Source organism: Anomaloglossus baeobatrachus, chromosome 2, assembly GCF_048569485.1.
Source record: "Anomaloglossus baeobatrachus isolate aAnoBae1 chromosome 2, aAnoBae1.hap1, whole genome shotgun sequence".
Lineage (NCBI taxonomy): Eukaryota > Metazoa > Chordata > Amphibia > Anura > Aromobatidae > Anomaloglossus > Anomaloglossus baeobatrachus.
This window is the reverse complement of record NC_134354.1, coordinates 234,326,851-234,347,121: the sequence shown is the minus strand read 5'-3', so window position 1 is coordinate 234,347,121 and position 20,271 is coordinate 234,326,851. Positions and strand designations below refer to the sequence as shown.

The 20,271-nt window shown below is 49.9% G+C and overlaps 1 protein-coding gene across 1 annotated transcript in view; it reads left to right on the top strand.

Annotated features, from left to right (window-relative positions):
* Positions 1 to 20,271, top strand: part of EIF2D (eukaryotic translation initiation factor 2D) — a 102,719-nt gene that overhangs the window by 76,283 nt on the left and 6,165 nt on the right. The window contains exons 11-13 of the mRNA XM_075333692.1: positions 731 to 820; positions 15,721 to 15,816; positions 17,896 to 18,016. Of these exons, the coding sequence (XP_075189807.1) occupies positions 731 to 820; positions 15,721 to 15,816; positions 17,896 to 18,016 (307 nt within the window). The remainder of the gene's footprint in view (positions 1 to 730; positions 821 to 15,720; positions 15,817 to 17,895; positions 18,017 to 20,271) is intronic.

Here is a 20,271-nt window from a genome sequence, read left to right as displayed (position 1 = left end):
AGGCGGCTACCTGGTCGAGTCTGCACACTTTCACGAAACACTATCAGGTGCATGCCTATGCTTCGGCAGATGCCAGCCTAGGTAGGCGAGTCCTTCAGGCGGCGGTCGCCCACCTGTAAGAGGGGGCCGTTTTTCGGCTCTTTTTATCGAGGTATTCTTTTACCCACCCAGGGACTGCTTTTGGACGTCCCAATTGTCTGGGTCTCCCAATGGAGCGACAAAGAAGAAGGGAATTTTGTTTACTTACCGTAAATTCCTTTTCTTCTAGCTCCTATTGGGAGACCCAGCACCCGCCCCTGTTCCCTTCGGGCTGTTGTTCTTTTGTGTACACATGTTGTTCATGTTGAATTGTTCTTTTGGTTCATGGTTTCAGTTCTCCGAACATCATTCGGATTGAATTTACCTTAGACCAATTTATAAGTTTCCTCCTTCCTGCTTTTGCACCAAAACTGAGGAGCCCGTGATGCACGGGAGGGTGTATAGGCAGAGGGGAGGGGTTACACTTTTTAAAGTGTAATACTTTGTGTGGCCTCCGGAGGCAGAAGCTATACACCCAATTGTCTGGGTCTCCCAATAGGAGCTAGAAGAAAAGGAATTTACGGTAAGTAAACAAAATTCCCTTCTTTGCTGAGTAAATATTACTGTATGGAGGTAGAGTGGAGAGACACAGTTGATTGTGACACTCACTTGTAATGGCCACATATGATTCTTTCTTTTTGCTGTTTTGTAGAAAAGGTGATGTCCTAACGCCCAGTGATGTCAGAAATGTGGTCATCTCTTATGTCAAGGCCAATGAACTTGTCCACCCAGAAAACAAAAAGTGAGCATCTGGTAAAAATGCCTGTAGTTTCTTCTGTGCATAACTTGGAAGCTTTGTAAGAGGCTGTCTCGATATCAGATGTTTAGTAAAAAAAAAATGGGAAATATTCAAGTTGGAGCTTTCAGAACGTCCCACATTGCTTATGAGAGTTCAATGGTTTCTGAAGATTGAATCAATAATAACATAGTAACATAGTTTCTAAGGCTGAAGGAAGACCTTATGCCCATCTAGTTCAGCCTATTTTAGTGCCTATGTTCTCCAGTGTTGAACCTGTGGAAGGCAAAACCCCACAGAGTAGAAGCCAGTTTACTTCATAGGGAAAAAATTATTTCCCGAATCCTAAACTGGGTCAACTATTTACCTGTAATATTATGCTATTTATAACCTTCTATACTTTTGCTATCAAGAAAAGCATCCATTCCCATTCCTCTCTTAAACTCATTCAGTGAGTTGGCCATCACCACTTCCTCAGGAAGAGAGTTCCAGAGCCTCACTGCTCTTACCGTGAAGAACCCTCTTCTATGCTGATGTAGAAATTTTCTTTCCTCCAAACTAAGAGAATGTCCCCTTGTTCTTGTCATAGTCCTTGCTACAAACAGATAATGAGAGAGATCTCTGTATGGCCCTCTGATATACTTGTACATATTTATTAGGTCTCCCCTAAGTCTTCTCTTTTCTAGAGTAAATAGACCTAATTTTGATAACCTTTCTGGGTATTGTAATGCACCCACTCCATTTATTATTTTAGTTGCCCGCCTCAAGTTCAGTAATGTCTTTCTTGAGCACCGGCACCCAAAATTGCACACAATACTCCAAGTGTGATCTGACGAGTGATTTGTACAGAGGGAGAATGATGTTTTCATCTTGTGCCCCCAGACCTCTTCTAATGCATCCCATCGCCCTATTTACTTTGGTGGCAGCTGCCTGACACTGGGCACTCCAATTTAGCTTCTTATTGATTAAGATGCCTAAGTCTTTTCCAATGTCTGATTTCCCCAGCAGTTTCCCATTTAATAAGTAATGGTAGCATCTGTTTCTCCTTCCCATGTGCATAACCTTACACTTATCAGTGATAAACCTCATTTGCCATTTTTCAGCCCAATTATCCAATTTACTCAAATCCATCTGTAGTTGCAAACTGTCCTCCTTTGTGTTAGCTACCTTACATAGTTTTGTATCGTCTGCAAATACTGATATTTTACTCTGTAAGCCATCCACCAGATCATTAATAAATATATTAAAAAGTAGGGGGCCCAATACAGACCCCTGTGGTACCCCACTAGTAACCCTGGCCCAATCTGAGAATGCAAAATGCACTCTTTGTTTTCTATCACTAAGCCAGCTACCTACCCATTTACACACATTTTCCCCTAGCCCAAGCTTTCTCATTTTACTTAGCAGTCTTTTATCTGGGACAGTGTCAAATGCTTTACCGAAGTCGAGATAAATGACATCCAATGATTCTCCTCGGTCCATGTGAGAGCTTACATCCTCATAGAAGCTGATCAGGTTAGTTTGACAGGAGCGGTCCTGCATAAATCCATGCTGATATGGAGTTAAACATTTATTAACATTGAGACATTCCATAATAGCATCCCTTAAAAACCGTTCAAACATTTTACCCACAACAGATGTTAAGCTTACCGGCCTATAGTTTCCAGGTTCCCTTTTAGATTCCTTTTTGAATATTGGTACCACATTTGCTGCCAATCCAGTGGAACAGACCCAGTTTCTATAGAGCCCTTAAATATAAGGAATAGAGGCCTGTCTATCACATTACTTAACTCCCTTAATACCCGAGGGTGAATGCCATCAGGGCCTGGTGATTTGTCAATTTTAATGCTACTAAGTCGGCTCTGCACTTCTTCCTGGGTTAGGCTGGCCATACTTAATGGGGCATTTACCTGATAACTCTGCACTTCCCCTGGCATATGCTTTTCTTGTGCGAACACAGTTGAGAAAAAAGTATTTACAACATTTGCTTTTCCCACATCGCTCTCTATAATTTTACCCTCATTGTTCTTTAAAGGGCCAACACCATCAATTTTAATCATTTTACTGTTTAAATAAAGAATAGTTTGGGATTTGTTTTGCTTTCCTTAGCAACGAGTCTCTCAGTTTCTACTTTTGCTAAATGTATTTTTCTTCGGCGCTCTATTGGGAGACCCAGACGATTGGGTGTATAGCACTGCCTCCGGAGGCCACACAAAGCAATTACACTTAAAAGTGTAAGGCCCCTCCCCTTCTGGCTATACACCCCCAGTGGGATCACTGGCTCACCAGTTTTCGGCTTTGTGCGAAGGAGGTCAGACATCCACGCATAGCTCCACTGTTTAGTCAGCAGTAGCTGCTGACTATATCGGATGGAAGAAAAGAGGGCCCATATGGGGCCCCCAGCATGCTCCCTTCTCACCCCACTGGTGGTTTGTAAGGTTGAGGTACCTATTGCTGGTACGGCGGCTGGAGCCCACATGCTGTTTTCCTTCCCCATCCCCCTGAGGGGCTCTGAGGAAGTGGGATCTTACCGGCCCCAAAGCCCTGAGGCCGGGCTCCATCCACAGACCCATTGAACCTGCTGGATGTGGAGCGGGAGTGCCGTTCAGGGACATGGCCCTGCACCATTCAGGTACTCTGTGTCCCCGTACACACAGGCACAGCACACTCCAGACTTGCTGGGTGTGCTAGTGCGCCGGGGACAGTAAAGGGTTACAGTCACTGCAGCCTAGCTGAGTGACTTTATTTATTGGGAACTACCGCGCCGGACGCTCCGTGAGCGGCGGCGCGGCTGGGACTTGTAGTGCGCCGGGGACTTAGCGCCGACCGCGCTTTTACGGCGGCGGCGCTCATAAATCCAGTCCCCGGCTTTTGCGGCCTAACTCAGCTTCGTTCCCGCCCCCACCCTGTCAATCAGGGTAGGGGAGAGACGCTGTACACTCAGCAGCGCCGAGGGCTGGAGCCTTATTTACATGCTCCAGCCCTCTCACTAGACACTGTGGGACGCCAGGTTTCCCGCTCTGACTCGGGGCACGCCCACGGCCCGCCCCTACTCACACGAGCTGGGGAAGGAAGCCGGCAGCCATTCCTGCAGCCCGAGCTGGGAGAACGGACTCTGGGCAACCAACAGGAATGGGGCGACCTCACACCCGCTTATAGGCGGGCGGTAAGCGGCACCTGGGGTGCTGACACTAAATACCGCAGTTTTGTCTATTTGTATTTAAGTACACTGCATAGGTCGCTATTTCGGGCTATATGCCCTCTTAGATGGCGACACATCAGCAGCAGGAAAGCATGGGTGCTACGGCACAGGCTTTCTATGCTGCTTGTATTGCACGTACTGAAGTGTTCATGTGTATTTATGCTTGTATGCTGTACACTGCACTGTACGGTCACTAGTCTTGGCTATATTCACCATAGAATGGCTAGACTACAGCAGCAGAAAAGCAAGGGTGCTGAGGCACAGGTTTTTTTCTATGCTGCTTGTATTGCAGGGGTTGCAGTGTTCATTTGTACTTATGCTTGTATGCTATACATTGCACTGTATGGTCGCTATTCTGGGCTCTATTCCCCTAGATGGCTAGTCTACAGCAGCAGAAAAGCAGGCTTTCTATGCTGCTTGTATTGCATGTGCTGCAGTGTTCATTTGTACTTTATGCTTGTATGATATACATTGCACTGTACGGTCGCCATTCTTGGCTCTATAAGTCGGCAGCAGCATATAAGCAACACAGGCTTTCGATGCTGTTTTTGCTGCATGTGATACTGTTCCACGGCACTGCTCCCCATTGGGTGCAATGCTCCCCTGTAGCACTTGGTCAGCCGGGGTCTCTACTTGACGTGGCCAAACGAACCACCTCTCAACCCTGTCCAAGGACAGGGACGGAGTTGCAATGGGATAGAGACTTGCAGTCCGGACAGGCCATGGGCAATCTGGATCATTGCTCCCTGGCCACCCTCACTTGGATTAAAAATCGGTGCTCCGGGGGGGTCCCAGGAGGCTCTCTGTATGATGAGGTAGACGTAGCTCATCAGGACTTTGATCCTGACACCGCTCTCACTCCGGATACACCGGATGGTGACGCCATAAGGAATGATCCTATAGCGTCCATCAATGGAATGTTGGATCTTTTCTCCCTCAGCTCCCCCAGCGGAGGAGTCAGCTTCACAGCAGGAGAAGTCCCATTTCAAACTCAAACGTATATTGAGTAGTGTTCTGGCCACGCTGACTTCAGAGAAGCAGTCCAGAAACACCACGCTTACCAGATAAGCGTTTTCTCCAAACGTATTAAGGATACACGTTATCACTTTCCCCCTGACGTGGTCAGGCGTTGGACCCAGGGTCCAAAGGTGGATTCTCCAATGTCCAGGCTTGCGGCTAGAGCCACAGTTGCAGTGGAGATGGGACTTCACTTACAGATGCCATTGACAGACAGATGGACTCTGGTTGAAATCTGTCTGTGAGGCTATCGGCGTGTCGGTTGCTCCGGCATTCACAGCCGTATGGGCACCCTAAGCTTTTCAGCTGTTCTTGTGCAGCTGGTCTTGAGCACAAGTACATCTGTGCCGCAGGGGCGTCCGTAACCTCGCAATGTCTGTATTGCGACTTACCCTATTAATACTGTCCTGGAAGGACAGCCGAGGTTTCGGTCCTTCCCAGGCTCGGGCAGGTCCCAATTGTCCTCGTCCAAAAGGGCTGAAAAGCCTCAGAGTGGCTCAGCTGCCGACCGGGCTCAATCACGCCCAAGGAAGGCAGCCGGAGGAACCGCTACCAAGGCGGTCTCCTCATGACTCTCAGCTCTCTCATCTTTCCGCATCCGCGGTTGATGGCAGACTCGCTCGCCTTTGGCGACATTTAGCTGCCACAGGTCACAGACCGGTGGGTGAGGGACAGTGTGCCCACGTGCACAGGACAGAGTTCTGTTCTCGTCCTCCGACTCGATTCTTCAGAACGTCCCCACATCCCCACCGAGCAGGTGCTCTTCTGCAGGCAGAAGGAGTGGTAATCCCGGTTCCTCTTCAGGAACAAGACACGGTTTTCCTCCAATCTGGTTGTGGTGCCAAACAAGGATGGCTCTTTCCGTTCCGTTCTGGACCTAAAACTGCTCAACAAGCACGTGGAGGCCAGGCGGTTCCGGATGATACCCTCCGCTCCGTCATTGCCTCAATGTCTCAAGGAAATTTCCTAGCATCAATAGACATCTAAGATGCTTATCTCCACGTGCCGATTGCTACAGAGCACCAATGTTTTTCTACATTTCGTGATAGGAAACGACCAGCTTCAGTTCGTAGCTCTGCCATTCGGGCTGGCGACAGCCCCACGGGGGTTCGCCAAGGTCATGACGGCAGTGGTAGCAGTCTTGCACTCACAGGGACACTCTGTGATCCCTTACTTGGACGATATACTTGTCAAGGCACCCTCTCAACAGGCATGCCAACTCAGCCTGAATGTTGCGCTGGAGACTCTCCAGACATTCGGGTGGATCATCAACTTCTCAAAGTCAAACCTGTCACGACCCAATCACTAACGTATCTTGGCATGGAGTTTCATACCCTCTCAGCGGTAGTGAAGCTTCCGCTGGACAAGCAGCGGTCACTACAGACTGGGGTGCAGACTCTCCTTAAAGGTCAGTCGCACTTCTTAAGACGCCTCATGCACTTCCTCGGGAAGATAGTGGCGGCAATGGAGGCGGTTCCGTTTGCGCAGTTTCATCTGCGTTCACTTCAATGGGACATTCTCCGCCAATGAGACGGGAAGTCAACATCCCTGTACAGGAAAGTATCCCTTTCACAGACGGCAAGGACTCTCTGCAATGGTGGCTTCTTCCCACCTCATTATCACAGGGAAGATCCTTCCTACCACCGTCTTGGGCGGTGGTCACGACAGACGCGAGTCTGTCAGGGTGGGGAGCGTTTTTCTCCACCACAGGGCTCAGGGTCCGTGGACTCAGCAGGAGTCCACCCTTCAGATCAATGTTCTGGTAATCAGAGCAGTGTATCTTGCCCTACTAGCCTTCCAGCAGTGGCTGGAAAGAAAGCAGATCCGAATTCAATCGGACAAGTCCACAGCGGTGGCATACATCAATCACCAAGGGGGGACACGCAGTCGGCAAGCCTTCCAGGAAGTCCGGCGGATTCTGATGTGGGTGGATGCCACGGCCTCCACCATATCCGCAGTTCACATCCCCGGCGTAGAAAACTGGGAAGCAGACTTCCTCAGTCGCCAGGGCATGGACGCAGGGGAATGGTCCCTTCACCCGGACGTGTTTCAGGAAATCTGTCGCCGCTGGGGAAGGCCGGACGTCGACCTAATGGCGCCCCGGCACAACAACAAGGTCCCAACCTTCATGGCACGGTCTCGCGATCAAAGAGCGCTGGCGGCAAACGCCCTAGCGCAAGATTGGTCGCAGTTCCGGCTCCCTTATGTGTTTCCACCTCTGGCACCCTTGCCTAGAGTGCTACGCAAGATCAGATCCGATTGCAGCCGCGTCATACTCGTCGCCCCAGACTGGCCGAGGAGGGCGTGGTATCCGGATCTGTGGCAGCTCACGGTCGGCCAACCGTGGGCACTACCAGACCGACCAGACTTGCTGTCCCAAGGGCCGTTTTTTCCATCGGAATTCCGCGGCCCTGAATCTGACTGTGTGGCCATTGAGTCCTGGATCCTAGCGTCTTCAGGATTATTCCACGGGGTCGTTGCCACCATGAGACAGGCTAGGAAGCCCACGTCCGCTAAGAACCACAGAACGTGGAGGATATTCTTATCCTGGTGCTCTGCTCAGGGAGTGTCTCCCTGGCCATTTGCATTGCCTACCTTTCTTTCTTTCCTGCTATCTGGGTTAGAAAAAGGTTTGGCGCTCGGCTCCCTTAAAGGTCAGGTATCGGCGCTATTCGTCTTTTTTCAAGAGGCGTTTGGCACGCCTTCCTATGGTGCGCACGTTCCTACAGGGGGTTTGCCATATCGTTCCCCCGTGCAAGCGGCCGTTAGATCCATGGGATCTGAACAGGGTACTATGCCCTCCAGAAGCCGCCCTTCGAGCCTCTGAGGGAGGTTTCACTTTCTAGACTATCCCAGAACGTGGCTTTTCTGGTAGCGATCACATCTCTTCGGAGAGTGTCTGAGCTGGCAGCGCTGTCATCCAAGACTCCCTTCCTGGTCTTCCACCAGGACAAGGTAGTGCTGCGCCCCATTCAGGAGTTTCTCCCGAAGGTGGTATCCTCTTTTCATCTTAATCAGGATATCTCTTTGCCTTCGTTTTGTCCTCATGCAGTTCATCGGTATGAGAAGGATTTACATTTGTTAGATCTGGTGAGAGCACTCAGAATCTACATTTCCCGCACGGCGCCCTTGCGCCGTTCGGATGCACTCTTTGTCCTTGTCGCTGGTAAGCGCAAAGGGTCGCAGGCTTCTAAGGCCACCCTGGCTCGATGGATCAAGGAACCAATTCTTGAAGCCTACCGTTCTGCTGGGCTTCCGGTTCCATCAGGGCTGAAGGCCCATTCTACCAGAGCCGTGGGTGCATCCTGGGCATTACGACACCAGGCTACGGCTCAACAGGTGTGCCAGGCAGCTACCTGGTCGAGTCTGCACACTTTCACCAAACATTATCAGGTGCATACCTATGCTTCGGCGGACGCCAGCCTAGGTAGAAGAGTCCTGCAGGCGGCAGTTGCCTCCCCGTAGGGGAGGGCTGTCTTGCAGCTCTAACATGAGGTATTTCTTTACCCACCCAGGGACAGCTTTTGGACGTCCCAATCGTCTGGGTCTCCCAATAGAGCGCCGAAGAAGAAGGGAATTTTGTTACTTACCGTAAATTCCTTTTCTTCTAGCTCTTATTGGGAGACCCAGCACCCGCCCTGTTGTCCTTCGGGATTTTTGGTTTGTTTGCGGGTACACATGTTGTTCATGTTGAACGGTTTTCAGTTCTCCGATGTTACTCGGAGTGAATTTGTTTAAACCAGTTATTGGCTTTCCTCCTTCTTGCTTTTGCACTAAAACTGGTGAGCCAGTGATCCCACTGGGGGTGTATAGCCAGAAGGGGAGGGGCCTTACACTTTTAAGTGTAATTGCTTTGTGTGGCCTCCGGAGGCAGTGCTATACACCCAATCGTCTGGGTCTCCCAATAAGAGCTAGAAGAAAAGGAATTTACGGTAAGTAACAAAATTCCCTTCGTTTTTTACACATTTTATTTCTCTATCGCTTCATTGGGGGACACAGGAAACCATGGGGTGTATGCTGCTGGGACTAGGAGGCTGACACTATGCAAATAAAAAAGTTGGCTCCTCCCCCACAGTATACACCCACCGACCGGAGCTGAGGAGATCAGTTTTTGCTTAGTGTCCGAGGAGGTTGGACACGCAGGGGCTGCTCTCAGCCCCTCAGGTTTGTATTGTTGTGTTTTATTAATGTTTTCCCTTTGTTTTTCAGACACAGCTCGTCGGGCGACAGGGTGTTATCGCTCACCCTGCTCTCCCACCTAGAGACCGGTCGCACAGAAGTGGGGTCCGTCCGCCACTACTGTTGTCCTCCGTGTCTGTCTGGCAGTGAACCCAGCCCCTCCAACACAGAAGAGTGTTCGAGGTGCATCCGCGTTGAGGCAAAGTGCGACTTCGTTGATAAAGGCGGAGGGTCCTGCCCCCCTCCCCAAACTCTCTCGCTCCCGAGCCCGATTGTGGGGTAGGAAGACTAAGACCGTACCTGGGATGGAGAGGTACCCCTCCGGTCTCCCTTTGACTATGCCCGGGACGACCGTCGAGATGTCTTCGCTCGCCTTCAGGATGATTCCAGGGTCACCTCAGGACAATGCGGGACCTTCAAGATAAGTACTCTGCACTCCCCCTCCTTCTCCCCCGTTCCGGGCCATGGGGGGAGGGATCCCGTCTTTATATATTCACCACAGCCCCTTCACCACCTGGGTCAGGGGATCCTGATATTTCCCTTATAGCCATCTACCGCAGGCCCCTCTGTAGTTTGCTCCCCCTGTAGTGTGGCCTCCCTGCGCTCCCCCGATCGCCCCCCCCCCCCTGCGCTCATCCCCTGCCGTTGCGTTCGCTAATAGGCGTCCCCTCCGGCGGCCTACCTTAAAAAATTTAGCCCCCGGCTCCATTGCGGCCTTCTTCCTCAGTTGCGCCACACCCCCTTCAGCGTCCTGGCCTCTCACCGCTAAGCGTTTGCGCGCCTTCCAGGCCACGCCCCCAGCCAGAAATTCTTCTGTCCACGCAGGCTTTTCAAACTTTGGCTCGCCTCCCCTGTCGCGCGAGCTCACAATCCGGCTCTCCTGCTTCCTCGTGCAGGCGCCGCCCCCCTCTTTCCTGGCACCTGATGTCACTCCCCGGTGCCGAGACCTCCGGGGGATGTCATTCTGCCCGCCCTTCCAGCCCCACAGACCAAGCCTCTCGGCGTGGTAAGTAACGCCGCCGCAGCTTCAGCGTTCCCCGCAGGCAGCCAGTGCGATTCAGGGCCCAGCGCACCCTCGCAGGCCGACAGCTTCCCTGCGCTACCTGCAGCTAGGCTTCCCCCACAGTAACCGCTCCGGGCTGCCCGGGCACCACTGATCTCTCCTGGCCTCCCTTACTGCCCCCAGTCTCTGCAAGACTGATGAGAGAGAGAGAGTGTAATAAATAAAAAAACAAAAACAAAAAAACGGCCTTAAGCATGCCTCCAAACCCTTTTTTTCCTCTTATTTGTTGGAAGCACTATTTACTGCCATAGGCATCTATTCCTGATCCCTGAGTTCCCGTTCACTTACAGTGAGCTGTCTCCCCTCTGACACATATTATATGTCTAGAATTGCTTCAGGGAGTATTAGCAACCTCATACTACAGCATGCCCAGATTCCCTCCACTTCTACAAGTACGGGATAACACTCTTCCACACGCACTCTGCTAGGGACCACCGGTCCTCCGGCAAGTCACCCGTCTCCAATGTGCTGTCCCTGACCTGCCCATCTCCAGGAGTACTCCAGTGTTCTGGGGTCCTGTCCACTTCCACGGTCAGTGTGTTTCGTTTTCCTGCCTATTCTGCTGTACCCACTATCTAGTGTGTCAGTGTTCCTCATTTCCCTATCTACCGTAGGGTCGCTATCTAGTGTGTTAATGTTCCTCATGTCCCTACCTATCGTAGCGTGTCAGTGTTCCTTATGTACCTATCTTCCACAGGGTCAATGTTCTTTTGACCTGTCCACTTTTTATGTCAACCTGTCCACTATCCACTGTGCCAGTGTCTCCAAGTACCCGTCCTCTACCCAGTGTACCAGTGTTTTTTTCTACTCACTGGTCTACTACACCAGTAAGCCAGTGTCTCCAGGTACCTGCCCTCTATCCAGTGTGTCAGTGTCTTCATGTACCTGTCCACTACCCAGTGTGCCAGTGTTTCTCTTTGCCCTGGTCTACACCAGTGTGCCCGTGATCTCCACCTGTGTGTCAGTGTCTTTATGCACTTGTCCACTATCCAGTATGCCTGTCTTTTCTCTATGCACTAGTCTTCACCAGTGTGCAAGTGTCTCTATGTACCTGTTCGCTATCCGGTGTGCCAGTGTTTCTTCTACGCACTGGTCTACACAGGCATGCCAGTGTTTCCCTACGCGCTGGCCTACACCAGTGTGCCAGTGTTTCTTTATGTACTAGTTTTCATCGGTGTGCTAGTGTTTCCTCGTACTTGTCCTCTATCCAGTGGGCCATCGTTTCTCTACGCACTGACCTACTCCTGTGTGCCAGCGTTTCCCTGTACCTGTCCACTATCCAGTGTGCCAGTGTCTGCGTCATGTCTGTGTGCTCCAATACCCAGGTGCCGTTGGGGATCCTGCCCGCTATTCCGTGGGCCAGTGTTTCTACGTGCATTTGTTTACTCTGGTGTACCAGGGTTTTCACAAGCCCTTACACTACTCAGTGTAACAGTGTTTCTAGGCGCACCTGTCTACACCACTGTAACAGCGTTGTGTGAACCTTCCCACTGTTTAGGGTGTCAGGTTTCTTCTTGCACCTGTCCGTTTCAGTGTGCTAAAAGTTTTTCTATCAACCTGTCCACCATCCAGATTGACAGTTCCATAGACCTGTCCACTTGCTTGTGTGCCAGTGTCTCTATATGTCGGTCCATCTTCCAGGGTGCCAGTATCCACTATCCAGTGTTTCTCTATGCACCTACCCACCATCCGGTGTGCTAGTGTTTCCAGAACGTACCCTCTATCTTGTGTGCCAGTGTTTCTGTATGCACCTGTCTACTACAGCGTGAGAGGGATTTGATGAGCCTGCCCACTATCTATGGGCCAGCACTTATCAGAACCAGAAGCCGAATACAGCAACAGGCTTGAGTGCCTTGTCCAGCTTTTCCGCTCATCTTTGACTGAGGCGAGAGCTCCATCCAACACTGCCCCATGATGCGGCACGCCAGCAGCTGTCACATTCAGTGCCAGTATTCAAGATCGATGATCCTGCCCGCTATCCAATGGGCTAGCGTTTCTCCAGACCAGAAACTGGATACCGTAACAGGTATGTGTTGCTCTGCTCACGACCCAGTGAGTCATGTATCTCCTTCATCTTCGACTGAGGCGAGGACTGTGGTCTCCATGGACCCCTAACGCGGTACGGCAGCAACTGTCATTAAGTTGCTTCCCAGTGACCCGAGGCTTTCTCCTACTTCAAACCACTTATTCGGGTAAACAGGAGGTAAGCCATGGTCCTCCGACTAGTGCATTGTCTTCTTTTTTCTGCAGCAGTTATTTACTCACTTCTCAGCGATCTGCAGCCATCTCCTACCTCACACCATACGTATAACGTGATCTCGAGGTAAGGTAACACGCGACGATCTGACTGGAGGGTCGGGTGATTCTCCTCTGCAGCAACCACGGACCCCATGACGCAGCACAGCAGCAGCTCTCATTTAGTCGCTTCCCAGTGACCCGGGACCTCCTCCTACCTCGCACCATTCATCTACCGTAGCCACGAGGTAAGGCTTTTTTCTCTGACCGTACGTTGTCTGCGTCGTTTCTTGAGGCAGCAGTCATTTTGTTTCTCAGATGAGGTAAGCAAGGTACGGCTCTGTCTGCTAACCGGTATGTCGTCTGCTTTACTTCCTGCCACCCTCCTCGGGTGGTTCATAGTACTTCTAGTATCCGCCTATTGTTTGGCCTAGACCAGCCTTAGCAGCGCCCTTTACTAGGGTTCCGGCCAGGTACTGCATATGTTTAAATCCATAGGTCGTTACTTACATTCTCTCTCTTCCAGATAGAGATCAGATTTTCTCAGTCCCTTCACAGATAACAGATGAAGTTAAGAACCAGACACAGGATCATTTAGCAAGTATCGATTCCACGGAGGACCAGTTTCACCAACGGACTTCTAGTATCCTGACGGCCCAGTCATTGGGCTCACATTTCCGGACCAGCTGTAGGTTTTAAGCATCGTCTTCTGGCCATTTTCCGCAACAGAATTCTTCAGAGAGCCCTGAATGCTCAGGCCACTGGGAGTTTCCACCTGAACACTCAACGCTACAGCGAGTGGTCCCCATCTGATCTGCCAGTCTTCGCTAACACCTAGACAGGACCTGCTTCAGTTTCAGGCCAAGAGGGGTCTGCCTCCCTTTCCCTCTCTTGTAGCCATTCTAGATGGCTCGTGGAGATATGCTAGATCTCTTCGAATTCTCTGCCATACAAGATTCCATGATTGCTCTCCACCGCTCGGGCTCAGACGCTCGTGGATTCATGCACTTCTCAAGCAGAGTCTCTGCCAGACCATTTAACCTCACATATTCTTGGTCATTTCTTCCCCTTCGTTGTCACTTCTGGTTGCGACGTGATAACGCGTTTTCACGTCACTCTTCCGTTTTCCTTGCCACCTTCCCAGGATAGGCGTCGCTCCTCTGGTCGGCTAACGCTTAGGCCAGTGACATAGTCCGAGCCTTTCCTTGTGTCCCCCTTGGAAGGGTTTTTTCCTTCTCCCATTCCAGGTCGTACATCCCATGTCTTGTGCCTATTTTCAGTCACAAGAGCATTCCCCCATAGGGGGTTCTCCTTCCAGTATTTCACTTCAGTGACCATCTAGTACCCGAATCCGGAGTTCGAGTTTTCCCAGTCACGCCATTGTAGATGCCCGGACTCTCTTCTCCTGTCTGTCATGTGATAGTGGAAGTTGGTTATTGGATTTCCCTCGGCTCCTTAACCTTCTCTTTTTTTCTCCGGACTTCGCAAGTTTTTTCTGGACTTCTTTACACGGGAATTATCTCCTTTATTTTTTTTTCCCGCCTGCAGGCTGTTCCGTCCGCTAGGGTCAGATCACTTTCCTCGGTTCTGTAGAATCAACAGGTCAAGTCCCCCTATGGCAGAGTTCCCTTACTCTCTCCTCGAGTAGCTCGTCTCTTCTCTCAGCCCAACTCCCCTGCACACTTTCAGGCAGTTGGTGTTCCCTTTTAGTCATTCTACGGCAGTAAAGGGCCAAAGCTCAGTGGGCCTCCGCTTACCTGGCACCTACCTCTTCTAGGTGCCTTAGCTCTTCCCTCTTTCTTCCATTCTGAAACGTAGCACCAGGGTCAAGTCGGGCTTTTTTTTTCTCTCTTGTCCTGACCTATTGCTGTCAGTCGCCTTAGATTCTTAGGTGCAGATTTCAGAGGATGCATCTTTTTCCCTGATCATTCTAATCCCCGCACATGCGGTTTATACTAGATCTTAGTACTCCCTAGTACTCTTTACTCTTCCCCCTATACTTCGGCTCCTGCCGGGTAAGTATTCCTTACGGTGTCTAGGGCCAGGTTCTGGTCACAGAATCTCGTCGTCTGCTAACCCTGTTTTCGAGTCTTTTTCTTCCCACCCTAGGGGACTGCTTTAGCACGTCCCATGGTTTCCTGTGTCCCCCAATGAAGCGATAGAGAAAAGTAGATTTTGGGTACTCACCGTAAAATCTCGGAGCCTTCATTGGGGGACACAGCACCCGCCCTTTTCTAAGACTTCAGTGGATCCGGAATGTTCTGGATTTCAAGCTTCTCCTCATACTGCTTTTACACAAACTGATCTCCTCAGCTCCGGTCGGTGGGTGTATACTGCGGGGGAGGAGACAACTTTTTTTATTTGCATAGTGTCAGCCTCCTAGTCCCAGCAGCATACACCCCATGGTTTCCTGTGTCCCCCAATGAAGGCTCCGAGAAAGAGCCACAGCAGCACAGCAGCCACAGGCACAGCAGCCGAGAACAGGGCGCTCGGGGACCGGAGCGGCGAGTGACGGGCGGTGCAACTGCCCTGGAGGCATGAAACATACACAATATATATGATTACCTAGTGCACCAGTGTCACCACCACAGGGGGCGCTAGTCAATGATAACGCTCTCCACCAGGCCTTCTGGATGTTTGGATTTGACAAGGAAAACCACAAATTATTCTTCACTGATTAATTCTGGAATTAAATCACTTGTAGCTTCATAGTAGAACTGAATTTCTAACAGACCCCTGAAAAAGATATAAATTGAGCCTCCTTTTCCTGCGTAAACTGTAACTGATTACCATTAGTGATGATAAAGGTCTTGCTCTTTTTTTACCGATGGCATTGCATATAATATGATACCTTTTGAGATGGGGTATGTCAAAACTTGACCACTCTTAACTAATGAATCCTTTCTTCTAGGGATATATAGCCACACAGTTCTGGGAATAAAAAAATCCTGCCCCAACCTTTTCATAATATGTACTATACACATATTTATTTCTACATATTAGATATCACATCTACGGCATCTTAGTTATCACCTTCCATGTCTTTCTAGTTTTGGACATTTTAATCCATTCTTTCTATATCCTTTTTTTTAAGCTCAAGCCCAACATGTTATTAAATGTTGTATTTTATAAAATATAAGAAAAGTCTATTTTTAGAAGATTTAATTTTCCATGTCGTAGTTGTGATCAGCCTCTCCTCTGCCCCTGCAGCTTTGTAACCGTTAACCCTGTGATATGTGACTGCTTGCTGGATAAGTGTGAGCAGAATGACATCACTCATCTCAAATGGGATGATCTGGTCACAAGGTAAAGTTTGGTCATATCGATTAACCTGATAATATTCCTATTTTCTGTCAAGCTTTATTTATTGCCTTTAGTAATTGTATTATTGTACCTGTGTTTATGAATTGTGGATTGGGAAGGTCTGCATACCCCTATATTTTCTTTAAATGTACAATGATAATTGAAGAATAATTTAATACTAATGTAATATGATAGTTAAAGGGGTAGTTCGGTCTTGTGGTGAAAGCATGGGGTTACTCTGTGTGACTGCAGACTTTTTTGACTCCTTACAGTGCGCACACAGCATGCTGTCAGGAGTTGCTGATGAGAGCGGACAGAAAGAAAATATGTGATTTTCATACATGCGGTCTTGTGCCGACTAGACATGTTTGGCCTTGCTAAATTCAAGCTAATCGAGAAAGGCTGTGCAAGTCTATCCGAAATGTGGATGAAAGTAGGCAAATTACTTACTTGTGGTCTTTTGACCTCTCGCTCTCACTGGTGACACCGGAAAATCCTGACAGTGTGCGGTGTATACACTGTAAGGATTCAGATATTTGCAGTCACATAGTTACTGCAGATTTTCACCACAAGACCAGATAAACCCTTTAATTATTGTCTCTTTCTGAAGCATCATTATATTTTATGTGCTACACAGCCTTTCTACATGCACCAGAGATGGTGACTTTCCCATACTTACTTATATCCATGCCCACAGGATTTAAGCACTGGAGTGTGACATACTAATTTCAAATATAGTTGTAAAACACTTTGCTCATCTTCAAAAATACTCTAGGACAGTTGGGCCAAGTTCACATGTAGAAGTAGTAATGTTGCACATAACGTTCAGTTTTGCCATGATATTGTTCATCATAAATAATTCCAGAAAAAACCCCTGTAACCTTCCAATTTTTAAAGAGAACCTGTCAGCAGATTTGGGGCCTATAAGATGCGGCCACCACCAGTGCTCTCTTATATACAGTATTCTAACATGCTGTATATAAGAGCCAAGGCCGCTGTGTAAAACATAAAAATCACTTTATAATACTCACCTAAACAGTCGCGGCGGTGGAGTTGGGCCATATGGGTGTCTCCATTCTCCGGTGCTGGCGCCTCCTCTTTCAGCCATCTTTGTCCTCCTTCTGAGGCCTGTGTGCATCATGCGTCTACCTCATACACACTCGCCGGTCCCGCGCAGACGCACTACAATACTTTAGTCTGCCCTGCTCAGGGCAGATCAAAGTATGCCTGTGTGTAGGACCTCAATGCCAGCGAGTGTGGAGGACGTAGGATACGTCATGCACCCCGGCTTCAGAAGAAGGACGACAAAGATGGCCGAAAGAGGCGGCGCCGACACCGAAGGACGAAGACGCCCATATGACCAAACTCCACCACAGCGACCGTTTAGGTAAGTATTATAATGTGATTTTTACGTTCTACACAGCCGTCTGGGCTCTTATATACAGCATGTTAGAATGCTGTATATAAGAGCCCACTGGTGGTGGCCGCTTATAGGCCCCAAACCTGTTGACAAGTTCTCTTTAATGCTGATTGGATATAAAGACATTTTAAAAAAATCAGAATAGCCTGAAACATCCTTTTGATTACAATATGCAATATCTTAAGGTGGGTGTGTGATCATTCCTTCACTGCTCCGTTGCATCCATGTATGTTGAACCATCCATTATAGACGTGTGTCAGGTGGTATTGGTCTGACAGTGCAGTACACACTTGCCTGTGCACACAAGAAGTCAGTCCCCCTTGTCACAGCATTTCCTGGGACCTTTTGTAGGATATCATCACTTACAGACCCCGCACGTTGCTTTTCAGACCTCTTCCTCTCCCCATCCAGCCCCATCCTTTTTATTTCTCTGAAGTCTCAGGATGTCGCCCTCTCACCTCATTTGCAGTACCATATATTCCTACAGTAGGTGAATGAGTGGAGCAGAGGCTCACATGTTCGACTTTTGCTTCATTCAGGTGGGTCTTCTCAGAGCCCCATTCTTTGGATTAATGAGGGCTCCAGCCCTCTTTCTTATCGGTAGAAGATAACTATGGAGACTTGGTAAAACTCCTTAAGCTCTATCTTAAGATTTCCTCTAGGTGTTTAGAAAGAATGCAGCATTCACATCAAGTGACCTTCCCTGGGTGCTCTCCAGTTATTCGGAAAGGGAACATTGAACCCATTGACGTCAGCGTGGCACAGAGAGCTTCAAACAAAAAGGTAATTTTGAGTAAACCCTACAATAAATGAAGTTCTATAAATTTTGTTTATCTGCACACTGCTTATTGAAGAGTTATTCCAGTCTACATAAATTAGCACCTTATCTTAGTGAAGATTCCACATATGGAAAGAATGTGGCCACTATGTCCCATTTGTCCCTACCTGTTAGACCACTGCCAGGGAAAGCTGAGTGGGGTCACTTGCCACACGTGCTCCCTTCTACACCCTTCCTAACCCATGCTATCGAAAAAACGAAGACCGAGAACAATGGAAGAATGGGGGACACAAGAAACAATAAGACACACACTAAGCTAACTTTTGGCCAGCGTTATGGAGCACAACAACCCCTTAGATGCGATCCATTGATATTTAGATATGTGATACAGAACAGGATTTCTTTGTCGCTCCATTGGGAGACCCAGACAATTGGGTGTATAGCTTCTGCCTCTGGAGGCCACACAAAGTAATTACACTTTAAAAAGTGTAACCCCTCCCCTCTGCTATACACCCTCCCGTGCATCACGGGCCCCTCAGTTTTTTGCTTTGTGTTGAAGGAGGCACACATTCACGCAAGCTCCACGTTTTAGTCAGCAGCAGCTGCTGACTTTATCGGATGGAAGAAAAGAGGGCCCCTATGGGGCCCCCGGCATGCTCCCTTCTCACCCCACTCAGGTCGGCGGTGTTGTTAAGGTTGAGGTACCCATTGCGGGTACACAGGCTGGAGCCACATGCCGCTTTCCTTCCCCATCCCTTAGGGGCTCTGGGGAAGTGGGATCCTATCCGGTCATCCAGACACTGGGACCGGTCTCCCTCCGCAGCCCCTGGGGGAATCTGCCGGACAGGAGACGGAGTATCGTCAGGGACATGGCCCTGCATCCACAGGTACTCTGTGTCCCCGTTGGGACGGCGCATAAAGCACCTTGGGCCCAGACGCTGCAGCGACTGCGGCGTGGGTATGGGTCCGGGACTACCGCGCCGACCGTGCACTGCCGGCTGGCCGCGGTTTTAACTTTAGTCCCCGGCTTTTGCGGCCTAGTATAGTATTCTCCCGCCCCCAGGCCTGCAGTCAGGGAAAAGGGCGGGACGGTCGGTATGACGCCGACAGTGAGGGCTGGAGTACACTGAGCTGTCCTCCGCCCCCCTCACTACTCACGCTGGGGCACCAGATTCCCGTACTTTTGTGACTACGCCCACGCCTCCCTCCTCCTCTGAGAACGCCGTCAGCCATTTTTTCAGCACATTCTGCGGTGGAGAACTTCTGGCTGCAGCTGAGGGAGACCCGGGGAAGGGAATCTGGTGGCCACACAGAGCGGTTGGTAAGCCACACCGGTCTGCCGGTGCTGGACCCCCCAGAGTGCCGAACTGTATATATATATATATCTTTTGTGTATACATTTGCTGGTTCGGCTGTACTGTTAACTTGAGGCTATATATATCCCTCAGTGATCACGGTGATCCCTTACTTATCTCTTGGAGGACAACAACCTGTCGTCCGCAAAGAGCAAGGGTACCAAGGCACAGGCTTATTTTGCAACCTGTACCTCATGTGCGGCTATGCTACCTGCAGGTTCCACCTACCCTCATTGTGTGCAATGCTCGGCCCCTGTGACACTTACTCAGCCGGAGCCTCAGGCACTGGTGGGACCCCCGGCTCAGGTAGAGACACCGGTTCCCACTGTCCAGGTGACAGGGACAGAGTTTGCAGTTTTGGCTGACAAACTGTCTGAGTCGCTTTCACAGTCCATGGCTCAGTCTATGGACAAATGGTCTGCTAAGATACTAGAAGCCTTGCAGTCCAGACCAACAACACAGATGCAGGGCACTGTGCGTTCTTCGTCCCCAGGTCCCCATCAGTTGGCGCAGCAATCTGCTCCTGAGGTGACACATAGGTCCCACGGTGAGGACTCCGACTCGGACCGCAGTCCCAGACCGGTGAAGCGGGCTCGCTGGGGACCTTCCTCCACTTCATCACGCTGCTCAGGGTCTCAGCATGAGGACTCTCTAGAGGATGAAGAGGAAGGCGCAGCTCAGGGCTCAGACCCTGACGGTGCTCTCAATCTAGATACACCTGAAGGGGACGCCATAGTAAATGACCTTATAGCGTCCATCAACCAGGTGCTAGAAATTTCTCCTCCAACTCCAACTGTAGAGGAGGCGGCTTCACAGCAGGAGAAACACCAGTTTCGGTTTCCCAAACGTACACGGAGTGCCTTTTTCGATCACTCTAATTTCAGGGATGCTGTCCAGAAGCACAG